This window comes from Perissodus microlepis, chromosome 15 (assembly GCF_051167445.1).
Source record: "Perissodus microlepis isolate ML-2025 ecotype Zambia chromosome 15, ASM5116744v1, whole genome shotgun sequence".
Lineage (NCBI taxonomy): Eukaryota > Metazoa > Chordata > Actinopteri > Cichliformes > Cichlidae > Perissodus > Perissodus microlepis.
Window position 1 is genome coordinate 18792699 of NC_140475.1, and position 27662 is coordinate 18820360.

General features: G+C 38.6%; 3 protein-coding genes across 6 annotated transcripts in view; 1 reads left to right on the forward strand and 2 right to left on the reverse strand.

The window, feature by feature from the left end:
* Window positions 1-1352: 1352 nt before the first annotated feature.
* Window positions 1353-13031, reverse strand: gnpat (glyceronephosphate O-acyltransferase). 2 transcript variants are annotated; one of them, XM_084952098.1, is made up of 17 exons: window positions 12847-13031; window positions 10949-11140; window positions 9994-10170; window positions 9787-9916; window positions 9477-9604; window positions 9299-9374; window positions 8958-9109; window positions 8432-8562; window positions 7742-7980; window positions 7150-7248; window positions 6676-6849; window positions 5733-5812; window positions 5490-5630; window positions 4953-5046; window positions 4748-4841; window positions 4188-4252; window positions 1353-4098 (listed from the first exon to the last, which is right to left on the reverse strand). In XM_084952098.1, exons 1-17 carry the CDS (start codon window positions 12868-12870, stop codon window positions 4055-4057), a joined length of 2040 nt encoding a protein of 679 aa, XP_084808224.1. In that variant the 5' UTR covers window positions 12871-13031; the 3' UTR covers window positions 1353-4054. The 2 variants fall into 2 exon arrangements, with proteins under 2 accessions (XP_084808224.1, XP_084808223.1); XM_084952097.1 differs by having other exon boundaries at window positions 6676-6852; window positions 12847-13030.
* Window positions 13032-13070: 39 nt separating this feature from the next.
* Window positions 13071-18674, forward strand: fsaf1 (40S small subunit processome assembly factor 1). Of its 2 annotated transcripts, XM_084952099.1 has the most exons (9): window positions 13071-13268; window positions 14717-14893; window positions 14998-15089; window positions 16028-16087; window positions 16282-16377; window positions 16469-16555; window positions 16645-16679; window positions 16927-17046; window positions 18570-18674. In XM_084952099.1, the coding sequence occupies exons 1-9, from the start codon at window positions 13190-13192 to the stop codon at window positions 18571-18573; spliced, it is 750 nt and encodes a 249-aa protein (XP_084808225.1). In that variant the 5' UTR covers window positions 13071-13189; the 3' UTR covers window positions 18574-18674. The 2 variants fall into 2 exon arrangements, with proteins under 2 accessions (XP_084808225.1, XP_084808226.1); XM_084952100.1 differs by lacking the exon at window positions 18570-18674 and having other exon boundaries at window positions 16927-17050.
* Window positions 18675-18777: 103 nt separating this feature from the next.
* Window positions 18778-27662, reverse strand: part of trim67 (tripartite motif containing 67) — a 54530-nt gene continuing 45645 nt past the window's right edge. For both annotated transcript variants that reach the window (XM_084952095.1, XM_084952094.1), the window contains 2 exons: window positions 24658-24820; window positions 18778-24173 (listed from right to left, as the gene is read on the reverse strand). In XM_084952095.1, coding sequence (XP_084808221.1) covers window positions 24126-24173; window positions 24658-24820 — 211 coding nt within the window. In that variant the 3' untranslated portion in view covers window positions 18778-24125. The remainder of the gene's footprint in view (window positions 24174-24657; window positions 24821-27662) is intronic.

The following is a 27662-nucleotide window of genomic DNA, read 5'->3' on the forward strand; positions in this document are numbered from 1 at the left end:
TGTTCTGTGTCTGCGGGATTTTGTAAAACATTTCAAACAAAAGTAGTCAAGGTTTATTCTAGCTCTGAGATGTGATTGACAAATCTTAAAATCTGGTCAGACGTATCTGACCTTAAAAATCCTCAAAAGTCATTTCTACCCTGCTGATTTTTGTTGTGGAGTAAAACAGATTTTTTTTAAGAATACATATTTATTATGAGGTGCTCTGCTGTTTGAGTAAAATCAATGTATGTGAGGTAACCTGTTAGCATACAGCATACCATATTCCAATTCAAGGTTACAGTTCGTGGTTCGTTCGATTGTGGCTCAAGAATTGGCAGTTTGTCTTGAAATCTGAAGGTTTCCGGTTCGAGCCCCGGCTCGGACAGTCTCTGTCATTGAGTCCTTGGGCAAGACACTTCACCTGTTGCCTACTGGTGGTGGTCAGAGGGCCCGGTGGCGCCAGTGTCCGGCAGCCTCACCTCTGTCAGTGCGCCCCAGGGTGGCAGTGGCTACAATGTAGCTTGCCATCACCAGTGTGTGAATGGGTGGATGACTGAATGTAGTGTAAAGCGCTTTGGAGTCCTTAGGGACTAAGTAAAGCGCTATACAAATACAGGCCATTTACCATATATATGCAATAGTGATCTCAGCAAAACACAAAAAAACCCAACAATTACAAGAACTTCAGTGACGTGAACAAGAGACAGTTTGCTCTAAAGAGCAGAAGGCAGGACTTTAGGGATTGGGCATAGTAACAGACACTGTCGAGTTAATTTGATATCTGACTGTCAGTAAACATGCATGCAGCTTCTGTTTGGTCTCAGAGGGTCAAGGTTATAATAATGGAAAGGTCAGCAGTTTGATCCCTGGCTTCTCCGGTCTACATGTCAAAGCATCCCTTGACAAAATTACTTAAACCCAAATTGTCCAAATGTATCCATTGGAGTGGTTATGTGATAGGTAGAAACTGTTCAGAGGTCTAAAATATGTGTGCAAATGTAGCTTAAAACTGAATATTGGTAAATTTTGATTTTAAAAGTCAACAACCAATGAGAGCAATGTGAACTGGTAGCCAAAGTCATGCATCTTGAGATTTGCACAGGGATAGTTGTAGACCGAAAGAAAGAAGCCGAACATTTTGAGATTAAAGTTTATGGAAGTACATCAGCAATGATAACAATATGCTCACTTGATCTTTTAATCAGCTATGATCAAAGAGTTTCTCTCAATATCTGAGCCACAAGAGAACCGACTATCACACCAAACACTGGATGTTGGAGGATGACGATGGAGTGAATGTTAATCAATTGGATCATCTTCATCCTGCAACCCAGTTTTTCAACAGAAGAGACAATTTCAGAGAAGAGAACTGTATTTCAAAAGGTTTTATTAACATACTTTTTCCATTTAACCAGCCTGTACATTTAGTACTAAAAGGCCCTTGTACACTGACCTACCACATTATTAGGTACAGTCTAATGGAATCCAATACTGTTTAAGTGAATGTTTTGGTCTAAATTTTAGAATACTTAAAAGTAATGCAGCCCAGCAAACAACTATACAGCAAAAAAAGTAACCATAAACCAGATTTAGCATCATGACAACATTAAGAAAAGCTTTAAAAAATAAAAAATAAAAAAAAAAAGGACCAGTTTCATAAAGCTGATAGATTCAAATGAATTGGATCTCATAAATGTATCTAATAATGTGGCTATAAAATGTAAATGCACAGAAAGAAATCTGATCTTTAGACATTATGTGACAGCTGTTATTGAGGTGAGAAAGTAAAACAATTCAACCACAGAACACATAAACTTGAACTTTCGTCGGCGTAATGAAATGATAAACTTTTCTTTAGGTTAAAGTTCACTTTAAGTGTTACAAGCTCAACATCTGACCAACGGATAAACAAATAAAGCTGAATAAACACTTTAGTGCAGAAAAGTTTGAAGATGTTGCGATTTTTCTTTTTGGCCAAACCACAGAAATCTGACAGACACTATATGGACAAAATTATTGGGCCACACGTCTTAATCTTTGAAGTAAGGCGTTTTGCCACAGGTATTTAAAATCAACCATCCAGTTATTCAGTCTGCCCATACAAGCATTTGAAAAAGAATGAGAGTGGTACTTTAATGGGATGCCACAGATATAACAAGTCTGTTTGTGAAATTTCTTTCCTCCTACATATTCCACAATCAGCTGTAAGTGGTTTTATGTCAGACCACATACCCCAATACAGCAATGTGGGTTCTCCAAATGCTGAGGCACAGTAATAGTCACCATCACTCTGCTGACTGAGATCCAAACCTCCTCTGGCATTAACAGCAGCACAATCATGTGCACCAGGAGCTTTTTGGTATAGGTAGGTGTAATGTGTAAGTAGCCCACTACTTCTGCTATTACAGTGCATTTTTGAGAGTCCTCATTAAAGTCTTCCTTTACGTACAACTTTTCTATGCATCATAGAAAGCCGTTTGCATATCAAGGTTTTGTTACTTTGGCTGTCAATGTTACACAACCCCCCCAATTTACTTTTAGGCCCACAGTTATTCTACTACAGCACCAATCTATATTTTTTGACATTTGTCAAGTTCTTTGCCTTTTTTGCACATTACTTAGACTCAAACCTAAATAGGGTAGTACTTTTTGTTTCCCATTAAATTTTGCAGGAATCTGACATAAGCACAGCTTCCAGTGATCTTGTTTGTGTGCCTAATCATTTGTTAAATTGCAGCTCAAATGTAACAGAGATGGCAATTTCCATAAAATTTGGTTTGGCTTTGCTCATAGTTTAACTCAATCTGTACCGTTTTTCTTTGCCTCCAAAGCATTTTCCAGCAAGAACTCAAATCTGCTGCTGTTGAATTGATGGGATTTCTAAGGTAACAGGAGTGCACAGATAGAAGTCAACAAAATAAATGATCTAGTTTCACCTCGAAAACTTGAATTACAAAAACAAAATGAAACAAAATGAAAAATAAGAAACACTCACTGAAAAATGTTGTGTGTAATCCTGAGTCCTGAATAAGCCACTGAAAATATTCTGAAAATTCCTTCTATGAATTTTCTTACTTCCCTTGTAAGGAACAAACCCCGTGTGTATCACTTCTTTAAATATAAATAAAGGCTGAACATTATTCTCCTTTTAGATACTATAACTAAAACTCAATGATACTATGATGCAACTTCAGTAACTAGTCAAGACTCAAGAATTTATTTCCCACAAACCTGTGGCTTTGGTACAGCTGGTAGTGCTTAAGTAGAACTTCAATTGTATATGGAGTTTGGCAACTTCATGACCCTGGCATTGGACTTGTAGCAGTGTCTCCACTGTGTAAACAAAGACATATGTACTTCTTGTCCAAGTAGTTTGGAGAGTTGGCAAAAAGGCCTGAGGACAGGTGGGTAGACGGGTGGTATGTGGTACTAAAATATTTACCCAAAGTTCAAATACATAATCACCAAATTCAAGAAAACAAAGAAACCAGCACCACAACATACAACTGGGATAGAGGTCCACACCACACAGCATGAATACATTAGTTAAAGTGCTCAAAAGGATAAGAGTGACTAACAGCTAACAAACATAAAGCTTGAATGAAAAAGCAAAGTGAGGAAAACAAAAGCCACATTCAGAGTTAGAAACACATTTCAAATGCATTAACAGAGAATGGCCTCTATGCTGAGTGAAGATGGCACATTCAGAAGCTTTCACAAGGCCGCTCATAAGCAAAAGATCCGTTATTCAGAATGAGCCAAAGAAGCTCAGCAGTGTACCTTCAAAGGCTTCACTCATCATGTGGTTTTATGTAGATTCATAAAAAAGGTTTTAGAAGGAGAATCTGAGAAGGAAAAGAAGCATTTTGGAAAAAAGGCAAGGAGAGAAGAAATTAAAGAAAACTCTAAACGCGGGGTTGAGCTGTCTCCAGATGGCAACTCTTTTGTTCCATCTCTCACAGAACGCAGTAAGTAGGCCAGGACGACTCGTAACAAACCATGTGGAGCAGAGCGACATCGGCGCATTGCCCTGACCGTCCGCGATGCCCTTCGGCTAATAGGGGTCGCTGAATTAGAGGTGAGCTACAACAGATTTCTGAGTGGGGAGTTTTCCTCCTGTAGGGACAGAAAATGTGTAGTTTAAAGCAAACCCAACAAATATGCAGTCTGGTTATTTAGACACAAACTTACAGCTTATTTCTTACCAAGAGTGTCTTCCAAGGAGTTTAACATCACCTTGTTGAGTTTTAAAGTCCCCTGTTCCTCGCCTCTGAAGGAAAAACATTGAAGCAATAGTTGTTACTTTCAAGACAAAAAAATGACTTAATTAAAATGTAGTTCTAGTGGCACTTTATAGCGTTCACTGGATAATCCAATATTAAAGGGATTTCTTAAAAATCAGTGTTGCAGAGGCATTGTGAGCTGGAAGTAGAAATTACAGGAATGATATCAACACTAAAGCAAATAAAATCTAAACCATCTGCCAGACTAGATAACAGAGACAATATATTTTTGGATATATTTTGAAGAGTAAAACTAAACCTAAAAAAAAAAAAAAAAAAAAAAAAAAAAAAGCTTTGTGGTTTCCACTTTATTCTGACCATAAAGGTTTTGGTTTTCTTGCTGTGTTTTAATTGACTTTTGATCACATTATACAAATGAGCTCAATATTTCCCACAAAAAAAATAGCATAGGTGTAAGGGTGGGAGAGCCAGACAGCCGATCAAACCAACATGGGACATGCAGGTGAGTAAAACCAACATACCCTTTGATTTTCTGCACAGCTCCAAGTCTTATCAAAGCTGCCAGAGCATTCTTCTGGAGGTCCGATGACAACACTTCAATATACCTTAATCTACCTGGAAATACGCATGAGAACTTAACATGTAATCATTGGCATAGAGTACTGAATGTTTGGAAAAAAAATAAATAAATCACAAGTAGAAATAAGAAACATTTTGGGAGAGAACCTGTGAGAAGATGTTTGATGATGAACTTCCGGACAGCAGGAATAAACTGTTTTTCTGTCAGACCGCCTTCTTCACACAGAAACCGACACACCACCTGCCACCACAAACGCAAACAAGGACTGATGAGCCAACAGCACCCTCTAGAGGACATCTGCACAAATCTAAAGTATGTTACAAAGTTTCAAAATATAACAAAATAGCTCTAAGATACAAACAGATCTAATTATAAATATCCCAGTGTATTACACAATTTAAATTTATATGGTTGAGATTGAGGTGTCCCTCTTATCATACCGTACGTTGTTATTTATATACGAGAAAATTCTAAATTAAAAAAAAAAAAAAAATCTCTCCTTTCAAATGGGATAATTCATGTTTTTTAATCATTTGAACCAAACTGTGCTTTTCTTTGATCTATTTTCATGCACTTGACATCATAATACAGGACTGACTCTTCCAACCTGTTACATGCAAAAGACGATCCAGCCAACTCGTGTTCAAAACGACACTGTGTCGCTGTGTATGCATCTCCCTCACCTGGTATCCTTGTAAGAATGGATCGAGAACACTGGTGAGGAAGGCCAAAGTCCTGTGCCCTCTCTCGGTGATCAGAACCTCCTGCTGGTTTATTTGCAGAGCTCCGGTCTTCACCAGCAGGTAACAGGCCTCCTCAAAGTCCTGCCAGACAACAGGAGGTGAGAGAAATATGTCACAATGACCATACAATAATTTATTCATAATTAATCTGGAGTACGCCAGCACAGAGAAGATGTGTCTCACCTGTACAGTAGCTCCAGGACAGAGAATGAACTCATTAGAAAACATGTTTCTCAGGAAGCTGAAGCCGTTGTAGATCTCCTCTGGAAAACAGACACATACAGAGGTCACCACCGCATATCATGTACCTCCATCCCCAGTATTCCCTCCCCCATCTCAGCCTTTGTGTCCAAACAGCTCAACCTGAGCTGTCTCTCTGACACACTCCTCCCTAATCCTGTCCATTCTGGTCACTCCTAGTGAAAACCTCAACATCTTTACCCCTGCCACCTTCAACTTGGGCTCCTGTCTCTTTGTTTCATCATACTAGGTCTCACTAATATTTTGGAAACCTTCCCCTTTCACTCTTGTTGCTATCCTCCCATCGCAAATCACACCTGACAGTCATCTCCACCCACTCCTCCCTGTCTGTAGTCTCTTCTGCACCATCCACTGCTTTTGACCCCAGTATTTGAACTTGTCCAGCTTCCCCGTTACATCTGCATCATAGCAAATGTGCCAGCATAAACAGGCTGAGTTTAAGTGACTTTTTAAAGACACTTAGCTGCCAGCTGAGTTTAGATTTTTATTTTTTCATTGTTAGTTTGACTTTGCAATATGGATTCACAATTAAAAAAAGATTTAAAAAAAAATAAATCATACCATATAAAAACTTTTGACAGATTAAGAACGTCCACAGATTCTAATGTAGACTTCACATAAGATAAGTTGTTTTTTTTGTTTTTTTTACCTTGTGCTCAGTTGGCACAAAATTACTTGGGAAAAACTGAAAAGGAATTTTCTGGAGATAAACCAGTCACCTCTTAGCTGCCATTTTCCTGTTACACAAAGTAGATTTAATCTGTGGTGTCCTACCTAACAGTAGTACTACTTGTTTTTCCTGTATTTCTACCTGCACTCATAGTGACTGAGCAGGCTGAGAGCAGCACAGTGGTGGCAGTCTTACGTTTCCGGTTGGAGGCAGCAGTGTGGATGGCTGAGGCCAGCAGGGCCGGTCGGATGAAGACGTTTAGTGCCTGATTCCTGTAGGAGACGCAGGAGAGTATGACGACTGCCTTGTTTAGGAGCTCCTCTTCTGGAGTAATGGCACTGCGAGTCTCTCCGGGCACCTGTTGACCTCCTACTTCAAGAGATAATTAACATTCATTTACTTGTGTTTTCCTTTTTCGTAAACAGTTGTTAATTGTCTGTGTTTTAAGTGGAGTCAGATTAGAAAAAAAAATCTAGCCGTCCTTTCCTGTGGTTGACTGGCCTCTGTCTTTGTTGATTATTTGTACTGGACTCTGAGTAACAGCTAGATTATTTAAATGTAGTCTTTAGCTCATGTTTTTATGACTGGGCTAATGTTATGACGATTAAAAAAAAAGAAAGAAAAAGAACAAGGACATTGAGAAATAAAAACACCCGGGATAAAACAAACCTTGTTCCAATGCCAGCTGGACTCTTCCCTCAGAGATCCTCACCAGACCTCGATGAAGGGAAAGACTGGAGGAAACAACCTCTGAGGGAGGTATGTGGTCTGAAAAAACGAGAGAATCATAGATGAGGGGGAAAAAAAGATGGGATGGAAATCCCACGTTCTTGAGCTGCATATCAATATCACATCATCCCTATGCATTGCTCTACCCCTGTCGGTTTATGTTTAAGGTTGCATCTCTCCATCTTGTTTTGTTTTTACAAGGTTCCTAAAAACTGTCTGAATTAGTGCAAGTCTCTTGACTGCACTTCACCTAAAAGGAAATAAAACTGTAGTACAAATGTTTTCACATCATTTTTGAGTATTTCTTAATGTTAATCTCTTCTTAATCTGCGTTTATCCATGTTTAACTTTTACTTATCTTACCAACATCAGCCTGAGGACTGCATGTATATGTGTCAATGTGCACACAGCCATGAAAAGATTGTATGAACTTTATATCAAGATTGCTCGATTTGGCCTCTCGTTAGTCCTCTCACTTTAGTACATAGAATTTTCATTATTGCTAAAACAGATAACTGGGCTCATACGGTACCCGGCCAGTGGAGGAAGGCTCCGTAGTGCCGAGAGAGGTCCCTGAGCCACACTGCTTGTTCAGTGAGCTCATCGAGTGCTGTCGATTGCTTATCCTCTGCCGCCTGTTTCTGCAGCAGGACGAAGGCCAGAAGGACCCAAGGCTTCAGGACCATGTTCTCCTCCTGGGCTCGCACCAGCCTGTAGGCGGAGTCATTCACAAAGCTGAGGATTTCCTCACTGGGTCTCGTGGGGATATGTCTGGAATCAAAAAGCTCAAAGTTAGTCAGTACTATATTTTGCATCTGTAACGAGCCTAAACATAAAACTACTTCTTTAGTTAAATAAATACAAAATGTGTATGGCTAACTAGGAGAGAGATGGTTTGAAAATGTGAGCACTGTCCACAGGACACTCATTAAAGTGAGAAGAAAGAGGCCAAATTCTAAACTTTATAAATATCTAGCATGGATATTGATGGATAGAAATAATGTTTTTATAACTATTCAAGTACAGAAGATAATAAAATGTCCAAAATATTATTATTATTTTTTTTTTTTAAGTATAAGGAAAAAGACAAGAAAATGACACAGGGCCAAGTTATGGCTTGGATTTGAGCCATTTTCACAATATACTAAAAGTTAAAATCAGTGGAAAATAGAGCTATTTGAGCTACTTCAGACTACAAATGGAATTTAAATTAAAACAGTACCTTGGTATCAGGTTGAACTGGCTGCGGTTAACTCTGCTTTCAGCTAAACTTCTTACAGACACAGGTTGGCCAAAGTATACGTGGATACTGCCGTAGTCTTCACTGAGGATCTTTCTAGCTTTAAACAGGCCCTACAAAGGAGACGAGAAGAAGAAGAGCACAGAGTGATTTACAATAAGTCTTTAAAGACAAAGAAAGACCCGCTTACACTTACTCAACACGCTCAAGTCTCCGTGACCCATTTTCCGATACCAGCTCTGCGTTTTATTATCATACAGTATGTGTTGGCAAGTCTGCAAGTGAAATATGCATTCAGACTGTTCTTTGAAATACAAGTCAGTCAAAAACAAAAAAAGATGTCTTTGATCTCAAGTAATCAGACTAGCTGCTTTACACTTCCAAAATACCAGAATAAATAACTTTCTGCACTCGAGACTGCCAACTACAGCTTTTGATTTCAACAGCTTTGCTATGATTATGAATTAACGATATTATGTTCACAGTAAACAGGTCTCATGTTACTCACTGAAGTGGACTCCTTGGGTTTTGGCACACCCAGCAGCTCCCTGGCATAAAGCGCCTCCTCCAGAGTCCTCTCATAGCTGATACTCACGGGGACCAAGCTAATGTCAAACACTTCTCCTTTAAGAAATGGGTCCATCACTATATTTAACAGACCTGGAGGAGGACACACAGACAAGGATAAGTGCCAAAAGTACATTTACTGCTGAATAAAGTTCTGGTGACACACGCCTAGAAAATCATCTGCAGCCATATCACTTTTACATGTTTAAAGAAACCGCTTCAGATCTACATTTTTCACTAATAACCTGGGAGAGATCATCTGTGCTCAAACCTGAGCCTTACCCAACTTTGGAGTCAAAGACTTGGCCGTTCGGCTTCTGGTGCCCTCTAGGAAAAATTCAACTGGTGCATATCCGTTCTAAGGTTAGGAGATAAAGAGGAACATAAATGGTATAGAAATACAGAAACAAAAATTGTGACTCATTCCAAATCACAAACCCTAATGAAGCTGCCTCCTCACCTTAAGCATAATCTTGACATACTCAGAGAAGACAGCCCAGTACAACTTATCTCCACCAAAAGACCTCCGAATAAAGAAAGCTCCAGACATCCGCAGCATCTCCCCAACGACCTTCATCCCCATGAAGTCTGCAGAGAAATGCAAAGTTCATGTGCAAATACTGGTGGTGTATTATAAACCCATCTTTAAAACATACGGTCAAGGAGAATTAAGACCTCTGTGACACAGCAAGCACTGACGAGCTGATACACGTGTAGTTAATAATTTCTTAGCCCATCATATACACACACTTGTTCATTCCTTTGCTTACCCATGCCAGCAGCAATAACAGGTAGAGCCAGGTCGTAGGTGTACAGGATGTACGACATCAACAAGAAGTCCATGTAGCTGCGGTGACTGGGCAGGAGTACTACTGGGTGGTTATGAATGGCCTGCTGGAGCTAACGACAATGAAAGCACAAGTTAAGTGCATCTGTGCGAGTTTGAGTAACTGTCTGAGCTATCATCCCGCACTCACTCTCTGGAGGCCCTCTTCGTTGACACAGATGCTCCTGAACAAGGTTTTAAAGACTTTGGAGAGAGTGAAGGCGAAGAAGCGAACCGTGCTGAGCTGCAAGCGTTGAGCCATCTCCTCCAAGATGGCTGCCGCCTCCCCAGTGACTTCATCTGTGGTCATGCCCTTCTCTTTAGAAACCTCAAATTCAAAATAAATCAATTACAAACAAAGACATGTTAAAACAAATTATGCTTTAAAAAAATGTAAATGTGATTCATTTCTGACAATAAGAATGCAGGATGATTTTTGTCCCTCTCTGTCAATTTTCTTCGTCTATAAACTCGAGAGAAAACTTTGGACTTTGTCTATTTGTAGTAGCTCCTGACTTTGAAGTTTTCACTGTATGAAATACGGTAATATTTCAAAATAAATTAGAAACCATTTCCTGTTACTGTGTCATAAAACACCACGCTGTCCTTGAATGCTAGTAATTGTGTTAATTTTAAAAAGTGCATGGCACAAACTACATTTCCTCTGATAGCCACTGGAGATTGATCTGCTTTTTGAGCCAATCTTCAAGCTTAAAGTTAAAGTCAGGGTTGCCTTGATTAAAAGAATGCTGCAGACACAGGTGGCTGTAGTTGCAATTAGGTTAAATGTGTTTTCTGCACTTAAACTAAGGTCATTTGAGTTACTAAACTGGGCCTCTTAGCTGCGTTTGTGGTGTCGGTGTCTCCTGAAGCACTTTTATTATGTGGTTAACTGTGCTGACCTTCATACCTGTCTGTGCTCAACTCTAACGCTGTGTAAAACTTGTTACTTTAGCTCGCTTGCATGCATTTTCTTGTTGCAGAAACCCTTGAAATAAATGAGTTAAAGAATGGAAAGTGCAGGAGACATTTTTCACTGTGAAATGTAATTTTCTGAACTGAAGAGAAAAATACATCCACCAGGTATAACCAGAAAGCCAATTTACCTGAGTGATGACATAACCCAGCTGATCAGACTGCAGCACCATTTGCTTCAGCTCACTGACTTTGCATGGAGTCAATCCTTTGTAAAGAACAGGAGTGTAACATTTGAGAGCGTATCTTAAGTCACTGGAGTTCCTCCTCTCCTCCAGAATATCCTCAAAGTCATCTCTTTTCTTTAGCATAGGATCTCTATGCTATTAAGAAAGGGACAAAGCGCACTATTAGAAACATGCTTTACTCACAGTTCTCCCTTGTATAACATGAGTGACAGTGAAGACAACCACAGACAAATCCTATAGAGGTGAAAAAACTGACAGTTGATATGTTTGCAATGTACAAACAGATGTGGCATGCAATGCACGACATCAGCATTTATTGTAAAAATTGTTGTCCTGTGCTGCAGCATTTTTGACACAAACAAGTGACATTCACATAAGCCCACATTCAAATTTTTTGTTAAGCACAAAAGATTTCTTGAGACCACTGAAGGAGTGTCAATTTTGCTGCTGGAAATCTTGTTTAACGTTTAAGCTCAAAGAATACCTCATATCTAATTTCCTATCCATGTTCTCTTTAAATAATCAATGAGCAGCACTTAGAAATATCCACTGTGAAATAAAAAGTGCAATACTGCCCTCTAGGGGTGAAGCTGAAATGGACGCCAAAATTATCACACAAACCTCCACTTTTTTGGTTATGACAACTATGACAGCGTGTCAGACATGGCCCTCCAAAGTAGCCGAAGTCACCGACAAAAACGCAGAACCTCAGCACACAGACATATGTATATACTTATAGCGTCAACGCTGCTCGCTTACCAGTATTGTGTGTATATTAAAAAAAAAAAAAAAAAAAAAAAAAAGTGATTTCTGGAATTGTAATTTTCCATTCTCAAAATAGGCCAATTTCACTTTGATGTGCATGAACACATCAGGGCTCTAAGTTACTGGCACATTCTTAATGCTTGAACAAACACATGCCACAGTTATTTTAGTTCTATGATTTTTAGATATGCAAAAAATATGGCATTAAAAATCTTTTTTTTACTAAAAATTAAGAGCACCACACGCTTCATTAACGCTCACATCCGGTCCAGTATGTTGAAAGCATTCAATGGTTGAAAGTAACAAAGTGCATAAGGTAATATCTGCTATAAAAAAATAAAATGTGCTTGAATACAGTAAGCTTTATTAGGGCACTTTAACGTTTTTTTATGTTAAACCAACGCATTAAGTTCACTTGTGATTAAAGGGGCAATACACACAAATCATGAGAGAGTAGCTTATTATTCCCCCCACCACCACAGTGAAACTGAATAGGAAACCAGCAGATACTGGTACCATGAGGAGCAGGATTAGGAAATCCTGTCGCAACTGTTGCCTCATAGAAGTTTGACATTGGGCTCTTCTTTTGACAGGGTTAGCGCAACTCCAAAGTTAAGTAGTTTTCGCTTAAATCTTCTCGGAAACAAAACATGAGGCCATACATTTTGTCTCCTGTCTGAAAGCTTGAAGGCTGAAACTTCAGGGATATGAGCAAAGAAACTGGCACGATGTAGGAAATCAGTTCGTTACCTAAATTAAAGTGATCCGATCTACACACACACACACACACACACACTTTCCCAACAACATAACCAACTACATCCAAACACAACACAGCAACGTTAAATTAAATCACCAGCTTCCGCTAAGAAATCACGCCACGCATTCTTGTAGTTAAACGTATTTTTCCCACGTTAACCACAAAATTAGCGCATGTTTAAAGCCTGCGTCGCTGCAGACGTGCACAATTCAGCACGAAACCGTTTGAATGAAATGTCAAATGTCAAATAGTGGTCACCGAGCGAGGGCGGAGAGCTGAGCTAGCTTAGCCCGCTGGCTGACACCTGCATACCTACCGAATAAACAGCTTCGGAGGCCATGTCACACTTTACAAACACACGAGCGATGCATCCAGCGAACTTAATACGTGCACGTTTATTTTGCACGGTCCTGTCTCTTCTTATCACACTGTTAACTGGTAACAACACCTGAAAACTTCACATGGGCGTATTTAACAAGTGGCATTTCCGTGGCAGCATTTTTGCCCTTCCCTCTTTTACCTACGGTGGCCGGGCAGGACTAATACGCCGGGTTTCACTGCATGTACCATGTGCGCTCTGTTGTCATTGAAACGAGCAAGTTAGCGACAATACTTAGGCTCTCATTTTTTCCGCTTAACCTGCTTATTATTAGCACGAAATGGGGTCCGAAAGAAACGGGAATAAAGACGAAGATTGCTTGTTTCTGGAGCATGTTTTGGACAAGCTTTATGACTTTGGTAAGTGTGGTTAGCTGGCTGGCTAATGTTAGCTTTACTGGCTACTTTAAAGGCTGGTACTGTGTTTGAGATTTGCTCTATTACTTGTTTGTTATAATATTATGTTTCATGAGTCTACTTGCAAGGAAAAGAAGCATCGAGAAATGTCTTTAAATTATGTTACATGTTTCGTTGTATTAGCCAGAATAGTTACTCTAAAGTTAGCTCATGTTTACTGAGTTGTCACCTAAAATGAATATTATACCAGTAAATGGCAGAAAACTCTCTTAGTATACAAAGCTAAGCTCAGCTTTGCTTATGTTATATAAACATATAAACGTGCAACTCAAAGGGCTTCACATGGCTAGAATAAAAAAACACAGAAAAGCAACACTGGTGATTTTTAATGTACATGAACCACATGAGTAAATGACAGCGTGTTATATTATACAGTAAATACTGAGATTCGCATACCGAGATTAAAAAAGCATGAAAATTAAAAATAAGTCAAGTGTCGAAACTTGATAAAAAGCTTCTCCATCTGACAACTGCTTCAGCTTCTATCTCGCAGCTACCTCCAGCATCATAATCTTTCACACCAACCAACACAAACGTGTCCTCGTTCACTACATCCATGAAATTTGTCTCCAAACTGCTCAACCTGAGCTGTCCCTCTGATGTACGCCTCTCTAATACTGACCATTCTGGTCACTCCCAGTGAAAAGCTCAACAGCTTTAGCTCTGCAACCTCGAGCTTTGTCTCTTTGTTTCATCATAGTAGGACTCACTAATGTTTTTTAAACCTTCGCTTTCACTCTTGCTGCTATCCTTCTGTCACAAATCAGCTCTGACACTCTTCTCCACCCTACCTGCACTCTTTTTCACCTCTGTTATGCACTGACTGTTATGCACCTAGATAGTTAAAACTGAGCCACCTTCACTACCTTAACTTATTAGGTCTGCACTGTTACATTTGTCTCCCTCTCATTCACACACGTATGCTGTCTTACTCCTACTGACTTTCATTCCTCTTCTCTGTAGTGCAATCTAGATAAAAACAAATATAGTTCATGCACTGTTGTTAAGCAGCACCACAAACTGCATTCTCGACATTTTCATAAAGTTATATTGTGACCCTTTGATCAAGTTAATGCAAATCCTGAACATTGTCATTATTAATGCATCAATGGACAGGGCACAAGCAGGTTTGTTGGAGCGGTGATGGCAAGTGTCGGGGGTGATTTGAGATAGAAGGATAGCAGGAAGAGATTTATTTTAATACTGCTTTGCTGGACTGCATTAGTTTCAGTTTAGTTTTTGCTACAGAAGTGCAAAGTTACCTATGCTTTAAAAGTCAGGTGTCTGCTACTTTCTTGTGTTACTGACTTTACCAGAGTTCATGGCCAAGTCATGTAAACAAAACGTTACAGGGTCTGGATTCTGAATTATATTGTTGATTGATGATGTAGGTTCGGGACCAAAAAAGAAGTCTCAGAAGAAGAAAAAACGAAAAAGATGTGAAGATTGGGAGGAAGAAGAGGAGCTCCCTGCAGTGAAGGATATATGCAGTGACACTGAAGACTACAGAGCAGAGCAACATGATGCTGAGCAGCAGCAGCAGCAACAACGAAAGGCTGAGCAAACGGGTAGGCAGCATAGCAACAGTATATAACACCCTCAGTCATTCCACTTTTCTCTGTGAGTCATTAAGTTTTCTTTCTTTTCTTTTTTGATTCATCCCATTTTCTAGCCTTCGAGCAAGTGAACCAGGTGGAGGTAGTCACATTTCAAGACCCCTCAAAGAAAAGAAAAAAGTCAACACCAGACCCCAACAAAACACCTGTAAGTCTGTTGTACTTGAGCTTACTGTGGCTCTCTATATTTGATTGGAGGCTGGTATAGTTCAGTTCATGTTGATGGTGTGCAAAAAAAATTATCTTGTATCCAGCTAGCAACCGGTGTTGGGAGTCGTTACGCATATTACACATTTTTCTTGTTACTTTTGATAAAAGTACATTACTTATCTACTTCTTTAGAAACATGAACACGTAGAAACTGAGTCTATGGGTGTGACTATTACCTGTTGAAGATCAGGCTTTGGCTGCTGGGCTGGGTCAGCATTCACTCAGTTTCATCACCACTCTGGGTTCTTAGCTGGCCTAGCATTAGCATGCTGTCTGTGCAGATATTTGCAAAGCTGCAGTTCTGTTAGCAGCAGACTGATGTTTGTGCAGTTTGCACGTTTTTAACATTTTATTGTATTTTTTTATAGCACAACAGGAAAAGAGCGCAGTGGTAATGTCCATATCACTACTGCTCTAAAGCTGTAACGCTGTAGATCGCTCCACCCTTTACCTCCTCACACACCCAAATTAAAATCAAACCTTTGTAACACAAAGTAACAACGTAATTGTAACTGTTTTAATTTGTTTCTGTCAATTTTGGGGGGCTAAATGTGCAGAAAGAGTAGATTAGAAACAGAGTTATGGATGCTACCTATAGAAGGATCAGCAGCAGTGGCTTCTGTGCCAACAGGCTTAATAGGAAATGCAGTCATCTCCTCTTGTCACTAGCACAGGCATTTTTTTAGGTGCTGTTGCAGTTCATTTTACAGCATTTTCATCTTGGAAACGTGTTTTCCAGTTGATACTATGAAAAATATCTACTGTTTGACCTCCAGTAAACCTCCTTTAAAGATCCCCCTCTCACAAATGATTCTCATCACTTTCCTTTTCCTCCCGTCTTCATTGCCTTTGGGTTTCTGCTGTCATCCCTTCCAGGCCCTTCACATAGCAGAAAAGGAGCAAAGCGACCAGCTAGGAGAACTCAATTTGGAAAAGGTGATGGTTTCACCACAGTTTACTTCAGTTTACTTTGTTTTTGCTTCTTCACAAGATTGGAATTCATGTTTTGTTCATATATATATATATAGCTGTAGATTATTGTTCTCTGAAAAATATAATTACCAGTCATGTAGCTCTTCATATCTACATGATTTCTGTTGGCTTTTACTGTATTTGTGTGCTGGGGTCAGGCTCGTCTGGAAGTCCATCGGTTTGGAATTACAGGCTATAAAAAGGAGGAGCAGCGTGTTTTTGAACAGGACAGAGCGGTCATGTTGGGAGCCAGAGTAAGAGCAACATTTTAATCCAACTTTTAAATTTTGCTATAGAGCAGATTTTTTTATGGCCCAATTTTCATGTATTTAATGTCTCCATCAGCCTCCTAAAAAGGAACATGCGAACTATAAGATGCTTCAGCAGCAAATCAAAGAGAAGAAAGAGAAGGAAAAGGAGGAGGCTCAGCTGGTACGACCTGCACTTTCAGGCCAGTCACACTTACAGGAAAATTACTTCTAGTTGCTGTTCTTAATGTAGCATGCATTATTTCTTTTTAGGGCCTGAAGAAAAAGAAGAAGAAGAGTAAACAGAGGTAGGTGAATAAAGTCACACCTTTCTTAAATATCATCGATTATTTACCTTAATTATGAACTTTAATTATTGTTAATGAAATACTTCCTCATCATAGAATTCATCCTAACCCTCCAAAAAGTAGTAATTAAATATGAAAATATACTATTTTCATATAGTATATTTATAGTATAATATAAAATATATATTTTTTTATTTTTTATAATTTCTGTGGCTCCAACCTGTGTTTGCTTCTACTGCTCTGTCAGAAACAGGAAGACAACTGTACCCTCGGGTCCTGGCGCAGCCCCCTCTGGTCAGGTGGGCCGCTTCAAGAACGGCATGCTGCTCCTCAGCTCCAAGGAGATCCAGAAGATCAAAGGCAACAAGTGAGGAAAATAGGAAATGACCAAAACAGAGAATGATGTCTAAAAGCAGACTGTTTAACAGTCTTTCAGTGTATTTAAATCAAACTTGCTGAATGTTCAGGATACAGCCCTGAATGAGATTTTCAGTGGCTTCTAAATTTCTTTCTGATTGATAACTTTAAAAAGGGGCAAATTCTCAGTGTATACGTGTTTTAACACGCTAATGCAGAGTTAGTGGTGTTTGAGTTTTTCCCCTGTACTTTATGGCCTGCGCTGAAATAAATATTTAATAGTTTTGCTCTTTGAGAACGACGTGTCAGTTATGGTGATACCGTAAAAGACGTGTAGAACATAAGAGAGAAGCAAACACTAACAGAAAACCAGCTGAGTTCGTCTGCTCTGAAGCAAAGAATAACAGAATCAGTGCTTCTCTGCTGTGTTATAAATCAGTCCTAAAATATGATTAATATTTAATTACTTGCCTTTCAATTTATTATTTATGTTTTGTATACTGTTTTGATCATTTTTATCTGAAAGTAATTTTGTGTTTTTCTCAATTTAATGGCAAATTTGGAGGTTTGGGGCAGGGCAGGTCAACACCCACGTGTCCTTGTATTCATCATGTTGCTCTGTCGTCAGTTATCTGAACTACAAGCAGGAGTAACAGAGGGGCAGAACTGTTAGCTCTCATGTTAGTCCGCATCCCAACAGCGGAACTGGGGAAGGCAGTCGATTTATTCAATGTTGAATAAATCGCAGCTGCAATCAGAGCTCTCGCTCATATATGAAAACCCTGACTTCAGGATGTGTAGCAGCGCATGTTTGAGCCCTTTAATAAAAACAACTTACAGGATGTTTTCCTAAACTTTGAAGCTGCTTTGCATTCTGATCACTGAACCCATGATGACCACAAAGTCTGAATGATGCTTTTACACACTCAAACGACTCAAGACATTAAATACCAGGACACAGGACAGACTGAAGGCACTGGCAATGCTGTCAATTGAAAAGCAACTGAAGCATGACATTTCTGATTTCAATAAAACTGTGATTGAGATTGCACACAAAACCTTTTGTGTTGTTTATCCAATAGTCAAGATTAAATAACCTGCTAAAAAGAAAAATGCCTTATTTATCTTAGTTTTATTCTTCGTATTATACCTCGATAGTTGGTGTTGTGTATATTGGATAAGACAGACTTTTCAGTCCCTTGTGACATTCATCTATTGCACTATATCCGGTTAACATATTAAAAGAAAATCTGTTGCTGCTTGCAGACAGATTCATATTGTAATAATCATTAATTGCAATGTGATTAAAGTTTTTTTTAATGTAGATGCCCAAAGATGTCACAATAAATATGGGTGTGGTTAGCAATTCGGCACCGGAGCCAATGTCTGCCCCACTGTTGTTTATACTCAGGAGCCGCTACTGCTAATGATCCTATTAAAGTGGATTTTCAAGATATGAAACAATTTAAAGGGTAAAAAGCTGTGGTTAAACGTCTGGTGATTAAGTACAGATTTATTTTCTTTGTTTTGCAGGTGAGGGATTTGAATCCTACAGAATGGAAAATGCATACCAGCATGTTATGAAGAGGAAGTGGACACAATAGACATTTCCTGATAATATGTCACTGTCTGGGAGGGATGGTGTTACTGCTGACTATTGAGTCAGAAATTCAGTGGATTGATCTTCGACTGCATCTGGACAAGTCTTAAAGCACATAACTGGAGACTGAATACTGTCAAATCATCTTCCATCACAGTTTATTCATTTTGTTTTTATAAATGACAAAAAAGAGACATTTGTGTATCTTGTGTTGTACACTGACATTTTTAAAAGTATGTAATTGCAATGCATTTCTCATTTACAAACTGAAATGTAGTTGTACAAAACATTTATATTGGCAGGAAGGGACTGGATCATAACAGGGCAGGTGGGCCTAATAATTAAAAAATTACACACATGTAAAGTCTTGGCAGAAGTTTTCAAGATGAAATGCACATGTGCACGCTGAATGGACCATGAGAAAGCAGAATGATCTTACAGTTTTTCTCCCATATAAACCATCTCTTGCAGTCATTTCCATTTTGTTAAAGGGAAAACATGACAGTTGGAGTTTTGCGACACTATGATAAAACAAGACCTTTGAGTTGGCAGTGTGCAGCTGGGTGAGGTCACAAATTCTCACACAGTTTTCTTGAAGCAGCCTTTTTGTTGTTGTATATACAGTTCAAAAAGAGGAAAACATGAAGCTCATCTGCAGCATGTCACACGTTTGAAGCTGTAAGCACATCTCCTTTATTCAGAAAATATTTTACAGACACGGGCCGTTTTTGACTTGCAATCCTTACTGGTCAAACACAGACCATATTAGTAGCCATTCAAGAGGATATTATACAAAAGAAAATACATAATTAAATATTTATAAATACTTTATAGAGTAAATAAATTACATTTTTTCCTCTACTTTTTTCAAACATAATCATCTAATAATACTAGTGTAATTCCCAGCACCATACCATTAAAATTAAATTGGTAAAATATGTCACATTCATGGGTGGGTAAGTGTTGGGTAAAGGGACATTTCATACAGGAACTCTTACAAATACATCTGGACAGAAGTGACTGCAGTGTGAATATTTTAATATGCAAGATTTGTTTTTTGTTCGTTTCTGTGACATAATATTGTTTTAAGTGATTTTTAGGCAAGAAAATATGGAACCAAATGTTAACACAGGGTGAATTTGAGGCCCTCAGCAGAAGCTTTAATTGCCTCCAGTCACGATTTCCTGAATATCATTTTGACATCCATGCAGCCCACAGAGACATAACCCCAAATCATCCAAACTTTTCAGAAGGCTGGTTACACGATATTTCACTTTTGTCTAGAAATCTATTCCTGTTACAGCAAAGTCAGCCTCAGGGCAGGTTTCTGCATCTGGCGTGGGAGGTGGCAGCAAGGTCAGAGCTGAGCAGCCAGAAGTGATGTAAATGTAGCCCTTAGGTGAAAGCTGGCAGTCTGGGGCACATCAGGTAAAAAAAAAACTATGTAAGCTGCTTTAAATTCTGACATTTGCACTAACGTTGTATTCATGTTACAAAGGAAATATGTTAAATTTAAGTGAAGAGAGTACGTGGGTTAAAAATCTTCACTTACAGATGAATGGCAACTTAAATAGATCTTATCACCATGATTTAGTCAACAGGCTTGGTGTAAGTGCTTTTTTTGCCACTTGTGTGCAGTTACTGCAGTATCTGCTTGAAGTATACATATCTAGCTCCGTTTTTGGTTCAGTTCAAAAGATCTGGTTCATTAACTTATAAAGCCTACACTATTCAACCATCTGTATGCTAACTTTGTTGAGCTCTAGCAGGTACCTTCAAAAAGAAGAAAAAAAACAGGCAGCCAAAGCATTGCCTCTTTTCCACTGGCGTCTTAATGTCTTTCTGAAACTCAGTGTGGTTCTACCCATTTCCACCAAAAATAACTGCATTTTTAAAAAGGCTGGCATCAGCACAGTGCCACAAAATTGCCGATGCTAGAATCATTAACACACAGATTCAGATTTTCTTCCCACTGAAACGACCCTCCATCTAAAGCTATACAGTGGTTATGCAATGTTAAAACAAATGTTATTGAATCGATTGAAGTCTGGCTCCACGTTGTCACCACATTAAAAAAGGGTTAACAGCAAACACCAAATGGCAAATAATTGGCCAAACTGAGCAAAAGCAATGCTGGCAGGTTTTAAAATGCTCCATGGAGACCTTTTTTTCTCTATTTATTTTCTTCAGCCGAATTCTATTTAATGTCAACTTTTCAGTTGAATGGGTACCTGTGACTAAATTGTTTTCCTTCTCCAATAGTCAGTCTTTTGTCCTTTCACGCGCTCCTTCCCCCCCCTTTCTCTTCACCTCCCAACCAGTCCAACCAGATGGCTGCACCTTTCCTGACCCTGAGTCTTCCTGTTAAAAGGGAGATCTTGCTTCCCAGTATCGCCAAGTGTTTGCTCGTAGGGCATCGTGCGATCATTGGGGTTCTTTCTGTAATAGTGTAAAGTCTTTACCTGGAGGCAGCAGTTGTTGTGAATTGGTGCTATATAAATTAAATTAAATTAAATTGAGTTGATACTGGTGATGAATCCCTTCTGAACACCCTGTACATATTACACATCATAGTATATGGAATTACATTTGACTTGACTTTATGAGTTCACTATTTGTGGCTCCCTTGAGACCATCATTCTCAGAAAAATTTTATATAGCCCAGGTGTATGAAATGCCTATAAATATGATATACTGCAATGCAAATGTAAAGAATTTAACATTCAAAATATCAATTCTGATTTAAAAATAAATATAATATCCCATCTCTACCTCCTAAAAACTTAGTAAAAAGTCCAAATAAAGAAAAAATAAAGATATTTACTTATTTTAGAACCCTAGAGCTCTACTAATAACTAAATGTTTTTAAAATAGGCATTCAAAATAGACCCGATCATTTCCTGTAAAAATACCAGTAATTCTTAACCTTACACATTATTTCTGTTCATTTCTGTGGTATATTTTAAAGAATGAGGGTGCGGTAAGTATACAAGTGCTACACTAATTTGTCAATGTAAAATGTTCAACCCTTTTAATGTAAACTTTATGTTTAAATGTCCAAATATCATGAGATAGTTTGTGATTTACAGTAACATAAATCCTGACACATTTTAAAAAGTCTGTGATGAAAAGCATGAAAACAGATATCGGCAGGTTTTGTCGAGGGATGCCTTAATCTTGTTCTTGCCACCGTTCACCAGCAGGGGGCGAGCTGTTATAGCGGTTGGTTTCAGGGTCCCTCATTGCAAAGACAAACGGTACACAGCTTCAGATAGTTTGTAAACTTGTTTGAATCCATGCTTAATGTCACATGTTATAATCATAACTCACATATCAGTATTTACAGTTTGAGGATGTCCATTCATGTGTAAACCCATTGCCATGTGGTAATGTCAGTCTACCTCTCAAACTCACATTATAGGGAACAGAAATGGCTCAAATATAAACAAGTCGTAGATTAAATAACCTCAATTAATGAATTCTTCCATTCCATGAACTGATAAAACATACATAAACAGTGTACTTATACCTATGTACTTTATACAGTGTCTCATGTCCTGAGTCACAGTGGTCTGGTTGAAGCTACTGTCCTCTATAGGCTGCCATATCTAGTCCCTGATGATAAATGTAGCAGCTTATGTAGCTTTACCTGATGTGACTTTAAAAGATAACGTTCAGGGCCACAGATAAAAGGTGTCTGAAAGCATCTTGAGATTCTGCAGTGAGACTGAGAGAATGAAATGTTCTTGAGACGACCATACTTTTCTCATCGACTGGGGGTGTATTATATTATCTGTAAATTGTAAATCAAAGAAAATGAAGTTTGGCTCGATTCCACTTCGTTTTCGCATTTTCTGACAATGATCTGTCAAAGTCAAAACAGTTCTTTGAGTCTGAGATGCCCCTGTAGGCAAATAGGTTTGTTTCAGTATGCAAATTGCATGGCCATGTGATTTATTAAATACCACAGTAATGTTTCTTACTGGCCAGTGGATCAAGTCATACCAAGTGGTGCAATCATTTTCATGTTCTAGCAGAGTCCAAAAGTTCACTGCCAAAGACGTTGAAATGTGGGGATCTGCTACATCTTAGTGGGAACTTTTTTGATGTCAGAGTTTTAGGTTTTTAAGACAAATAAGGAAAAGAAAAGGCTGGTGGTCTCTAGGCCTTTGGGACTGTGAATTTACTGGTTAACCTACAGATAATAATAACCTTGTTTATATAAATAAAAATTAAATTTGGACTAATCAACTAATTTATAAGTAGTTGGGCTAATATTAGCAATGTTAGCATCCACAGACATCTTTCCTTGCAGGTTAACATCCACATGTCCTTAGCGGTTATATGACAGTTATATAATACAGCTGAATTTTCAGTGACTAGGTCAAAACACTGTGTACTGTGTATTTCAATAAAAAGTGAGACAACTGTTAAAAAATAAAATAAAATACATTGGCCAAGCCTGGTTAATGCAGTATTTTCAAGGTGCAAAACAATCTTATCTAAAAGAACTTCTGAGTGCAGAAAAAAAAGGACGTATTTAACTCAGTTTTACCTTAAAAAGCCTGTGCCAGGTCACGTTAAAATAGTTTTCCCCAAAAGAAGGCACCAGAATTGAATTCTTTCAAAATAATACACCCCTGGCTCGGTAGATCTGTCAGATTACTGAAAAATGAAATGGAATTAAGTTCCAGCCTTCTCAGACTGACCTCAATATGTAAACCGTTCTGACAACACTATCAAATGATCTTTGCGCCACTTTGCATGAGAAAGAGAGTCGATCATGAGGGAAGCTTTGCCGGCTTTAAGATGGCTGTCAGATTCCTTACCACAGATAAGAAATCACAGAGAAAACAGAGAAGGCAGTGCTGTTGGAGTCAACACTGAGATGAAAGTGTGAAGCGAGAGTTTAGCTTTTAAATATTTTATGAGAGAAAAAAACCCATGGTGCCACTACACAACTCCTACAAATGACTCGTGTTCATCTCGGCTGTAAACACACCTGAGAGAGAAGCAGAGCAACAAAAAGCACTGCTGAATCATTTCTCTCAGGGGTTTTTTTTTCACCTCCTAAAAACTGTGTTGCTTGCGGTCTATTTTTTCTTTATTTTTCAACTCAGAATGATCTTTTCTGCACAATATAAAAATCTTTAAGGGGCGGAGTTAAGCCCGGATTGTTTAAAATAACATAAACTGTGCAAGCTGGAATATAGATAATATCAGTGTTGTTTGTATCTTTGAGAAAAATAAACTGGGCAGTGGAAAAAAGTATGGCCCTCCAGCCATCTCTGCAGTGACATCGTCAAGCTGTAATCATTACATTTATAGCCAATAAACTTGTCACTTGTCTAAAAAGTCGTGGAGCTGAAGATTGTCCAGGTTAAGGGTCAACTTGAGAAGGATGGGAGAGGAACAGATCCCATCTGACAGTACTGGACATGACATCATTGGTTTGTATCCAGGGCACGCTCAGAGTAAGGAGGGAGCTCTTACTGTTTGATATTCTTTGGAACTTCCAGGCCTGTCAGTAATGTCACCTGAAATAGAGAAACGGAAAAAACACTCATTAAAATCAGCACGAATGAGGCAGTGATTTTAGAGATCAGAGTGGGCACATAAAAGCACCACTGCATCTATTTCATGTGAAATTTGGTTTGGAGAAGACACATTTATTTACCTTTGGAACACACAGTAATCTGAGCTCATGGGTTAGGAATCATTCACTAAATGTCTCATAAACTGCATAAATATAACCTATATTTCATCTGAATTTTACAGTAATGTAGTTGCAGCTTGGTTGCTTTGAAGTAAATGCATGTTTGTGTTAAGCCATCGCATCTGTGTACAGAATCTCTCCTCAGGGAGCCATTTTCCCTTGCTATTCTTGAATTTAATTCCTCTTCTTTTTTCATTGAGTTATTTTGCAGTAAACACTTTACCGAGGTCAACAATCAAGGCAGCCCATCAGGGAGCTGGTTATTTTCCATTGCTGTTAAACATGGCACTTTAACACACACAGACCTGCACATTTCTGTTGAGGCTGACGGCGGGCACAAAGACCCCGTCCAGGTTCTCAAAGGCAGTTGGGCCATGCTGTTCCTTATTGATGTAGAAGGTCAGTGTGCGTTTAGTCAGATCCAGCAGGACACCCACAGTCGAGCCCTTAGTGATGCCTCCCTCTGCCCTACACACACCCACACACACAAAACTAGTCAATTTTGTTATGTGTATGTGCCGTAAATGCACAGACTTTATAGTAGGTTAAGTTTCACATGGAAGGTAACACAACACAAAAATGACTGTAGTTGTGTCATGCTGCAAAAAAAGACAAATATATATAAAAGAATGAATATAAAACTTAGTCACCGAAGAGTCCTTTAATTCATTCACAGCTTGTTTAAAGACAGCACTCTGAAGTCTGGGGATGCAGCAACAGGTTCTTTAGTATTTCTTGCCAAATGGCAGCAGAGTGAACAGGCTGTTGCTGGGATGGTTAATGTGTTTTTTAATTAATTATTATTATTATTTTGGTTTATGATACTTTAATCTACGTGTATGTTAAATTAGTTAAAGTTTTAAAAAATCTGATCACTCTTATATTCATATTTTGTGTGTTTTATGTGACATTTGTTGGCGTCTTCTGCATGGAACCTGCCAGGAGACTGCAGATATAAATTAGCTTTAAGCTAACAGTGCATCAAATGGCAACATTTATCTTAATATTGTACATTAAAAAAAAAACAACAAAAAAAACAAAGACCCCTGTAACTCATAAATCAAAGTTAGAACTGGCTCAGTAGCTGTTGAATGAATTATTTCACATATCAAATGTATTTAAAATTAAACGTCTGCTCTTTTTGTCTAACACGCAAACTCTCTGTTCTCTGTTTTAAGAAGTGACTTAATGAAAACGATCTATAGCAAAAACCTGCGCTCCAAAAAATTGTGTTTTAACCACAAAGCTTGCGTTTTTGCATAGAGTTAAACAAATGTCTCTAAACTTATAGAAATGCAGACACTCATCAGGATTAGGCTGTCAGGGCACTAACAGATAAAGAAATCAATATGAGATTAAGAAGTCAAAAATAAAGCTCCGACACGACACGATGAATGACATGAAAGGTGGGTAGAGAACTGACAAGTCAAGAGAGCAGATATTTTTCATGAATAAATCTTTAATGAGAGTTTGATGGCTTCCTTGTGAAGCAGACAGAGAGACGGTGCAGATGCATGTTTTGATGTTTCCTGCAGCCATCTTATACAGCTCCCCTGTGTGTTTGTTAGTCTGTTTGTTAGTATTGTATGAGCCTTCGGGTTTCTCTGTCATCGTGTGTATCTATGGTTATAGCTTCCAAACCTCTTAGAAGTATGAGACTTAATGCACAAGACAGAATGATGAATGCATAAGGGAAACACTTTACAGAGTCCCTGTCTCCTGTTGTTTTAGTCAACGACAAAAGTTGCTCATGAATTACTTAAAATTATGAGTGCTGCTTTCTAGTAAGACAAGATTTAACAAGTTGGATTTGTTAATGTTACAAACTAATTGAATCATATTTTATAGTAAAGGAAACAGCAGTATTGCTACAGTAATAATACATTATAGTACATTAGGAATGATATATTAATAATGACAATCTTGGGGTTGCCATGTTATGAAAAATTAAATTCAGCAGGTATTTCTCCTTGTCTTCATGAATCACCGTAGTGGGATTATCATTAAAGGATTAAAAGCTTTGCCAGCAAAAATAGAACAAATTAAATCCCAGCATCACTCCACTCAGAATTAATTGTGCCTTCTAATTAATGGTGTATTAAATATTTGAGGGCTTGAAGGATGTTACAGAAAATTCCTAATGAAGGGATGTAAACTACTGATTTCATATTATACTATCCAGTCTGCAGCTATACATGTTAAAGGCATTAATGTTATGAACAGCTTCTTCCAAGAAAGAAAGTGCTACAACAATCCTTTAGAGGTGTCGATGAAAGAGCTGAAAACCCCATGAAAGCTTTGGCGCAGGAACGGGGAGTTTTACAACCTAGCAGCCTATGAGTTGTTCACACAGCATGAGTAATATATTCAATTTTAACTTTGTAGTTTGACAAAACAAAACAAATTTTAAAATTTCAAGATCTTTCTTTTGTTCTTTGTATTAAATAACTACAGCATGGAAAACCAGCGTGATAATAGTGAAAGTCTGTAAAAGCTGTCAATGTCTTTTTTAGTTTTCCTGATGTTCCCTTCAACAATCTGTCCCTGGGCATCGCTGAAATCCTTTCAGCATGACTACAAGTTGTCGACTGCTCCCTGAAGCTCCCTTTCTAACCACTTATGTGTCTGTGATACATACTGGATCTCCTCGAGTGTGTCAAATGGAGCTCTTCTACTTGACTTAAATTTTTGGGGCAAAGAAAGAAAGTCCCAAATCTGCAGAGCATGAATTGTCTTCATAATTGCATGTGCCAATTTTCCTCATCTTTTTGCTGTTCTCTTTATGGATCAACATAATGGATCATCTGTCTCTATCTCTAGCATCCTCTTCTGTCACACAAACCTACCTGTAGTGTCCTCCTTCACTCCAACCAAAACTCTTCTGTGTGATCTTCTTCTTTTCCTCCTCTGCACATGTCCAAACCATCTCAGCCTTGCCTCTCAAACTTTGTCATCAAAACACTCGACCTGAGCTGGTCCTCTAATCTTGCCTGTTCTCTAATCTTAGATACTTCAACTCTGCTACCTCCTGTCTTTATGTTAGTGCCACCATGTCCAAGCAACACATCCCAGGTAAATCTTTCCTTTCATTCTTGCCTGCACCACATCTCAGGTTATTTCCACCAAGTGTTCTCTCACAGAAGCCTCAGGCTGTTACCCAATTTGCAAGTCTCCACTGACAGTCTGACCTTAAGGAAAAATTCACAGTGCACGCTCTTAAGAAAGACCTGATATGCAAACACTGGGTTGTAGCTGGGGAACAAACCCCCACCAGAAGTGATGTTCCACAAAATGATCTGATCATTTTGAC

What these genes read in the sequence shown, in the direction of transcription:
- fsaf1 (XM_084952099.1), top strand. Translation starts at nt 13,190, where the DNA reads ATGGGGTCCGAAAGAAACGGGAATAAAGACGAAGATTGCTTGTTTCTG. An exon ending in ACGAAAGGCTGAGCAAACGG is followed by an intron (nt 14,894 to 14,997) that starts GTAGGCAGCATA and finishes CCCATTTTCTAG; the next exon opens with CCTTCGAGCAAGTGAACCAG. An exon ending in CGGTCATGTTGGGAGCCAGA is followed by an intron (nt 16,378 to 16,468) that starts GTAAGAGCAACA and finishes TGTCTCCATCAG; the next exon opens with CCTCCTAAAAAGGAACATGC.
- gnpat (XM_084952097.1), bottom strand. Translation starts at nt 12,870, where the DNA reads ATGGCCTCCGAAGCTGTTTATTCG. An exon ending in ATGTCAAGATTATGCTTAAG is followed by an intron (nt 9,375 to 9,476) that starts GTGAGGAGGCAG and finishes TCCTAACCTTAG; the next exon opens with AACGGATATGCACCAGTTGA. An exon ending in CAGTTCAACCTGATACCAAG is followed by an intron (nt 7,981 to 8,431) that starts GTACTGTTTTAA and finishes TTTTGATTCCAG; the next exon opens with ACATATCCCCACGAGACCCA.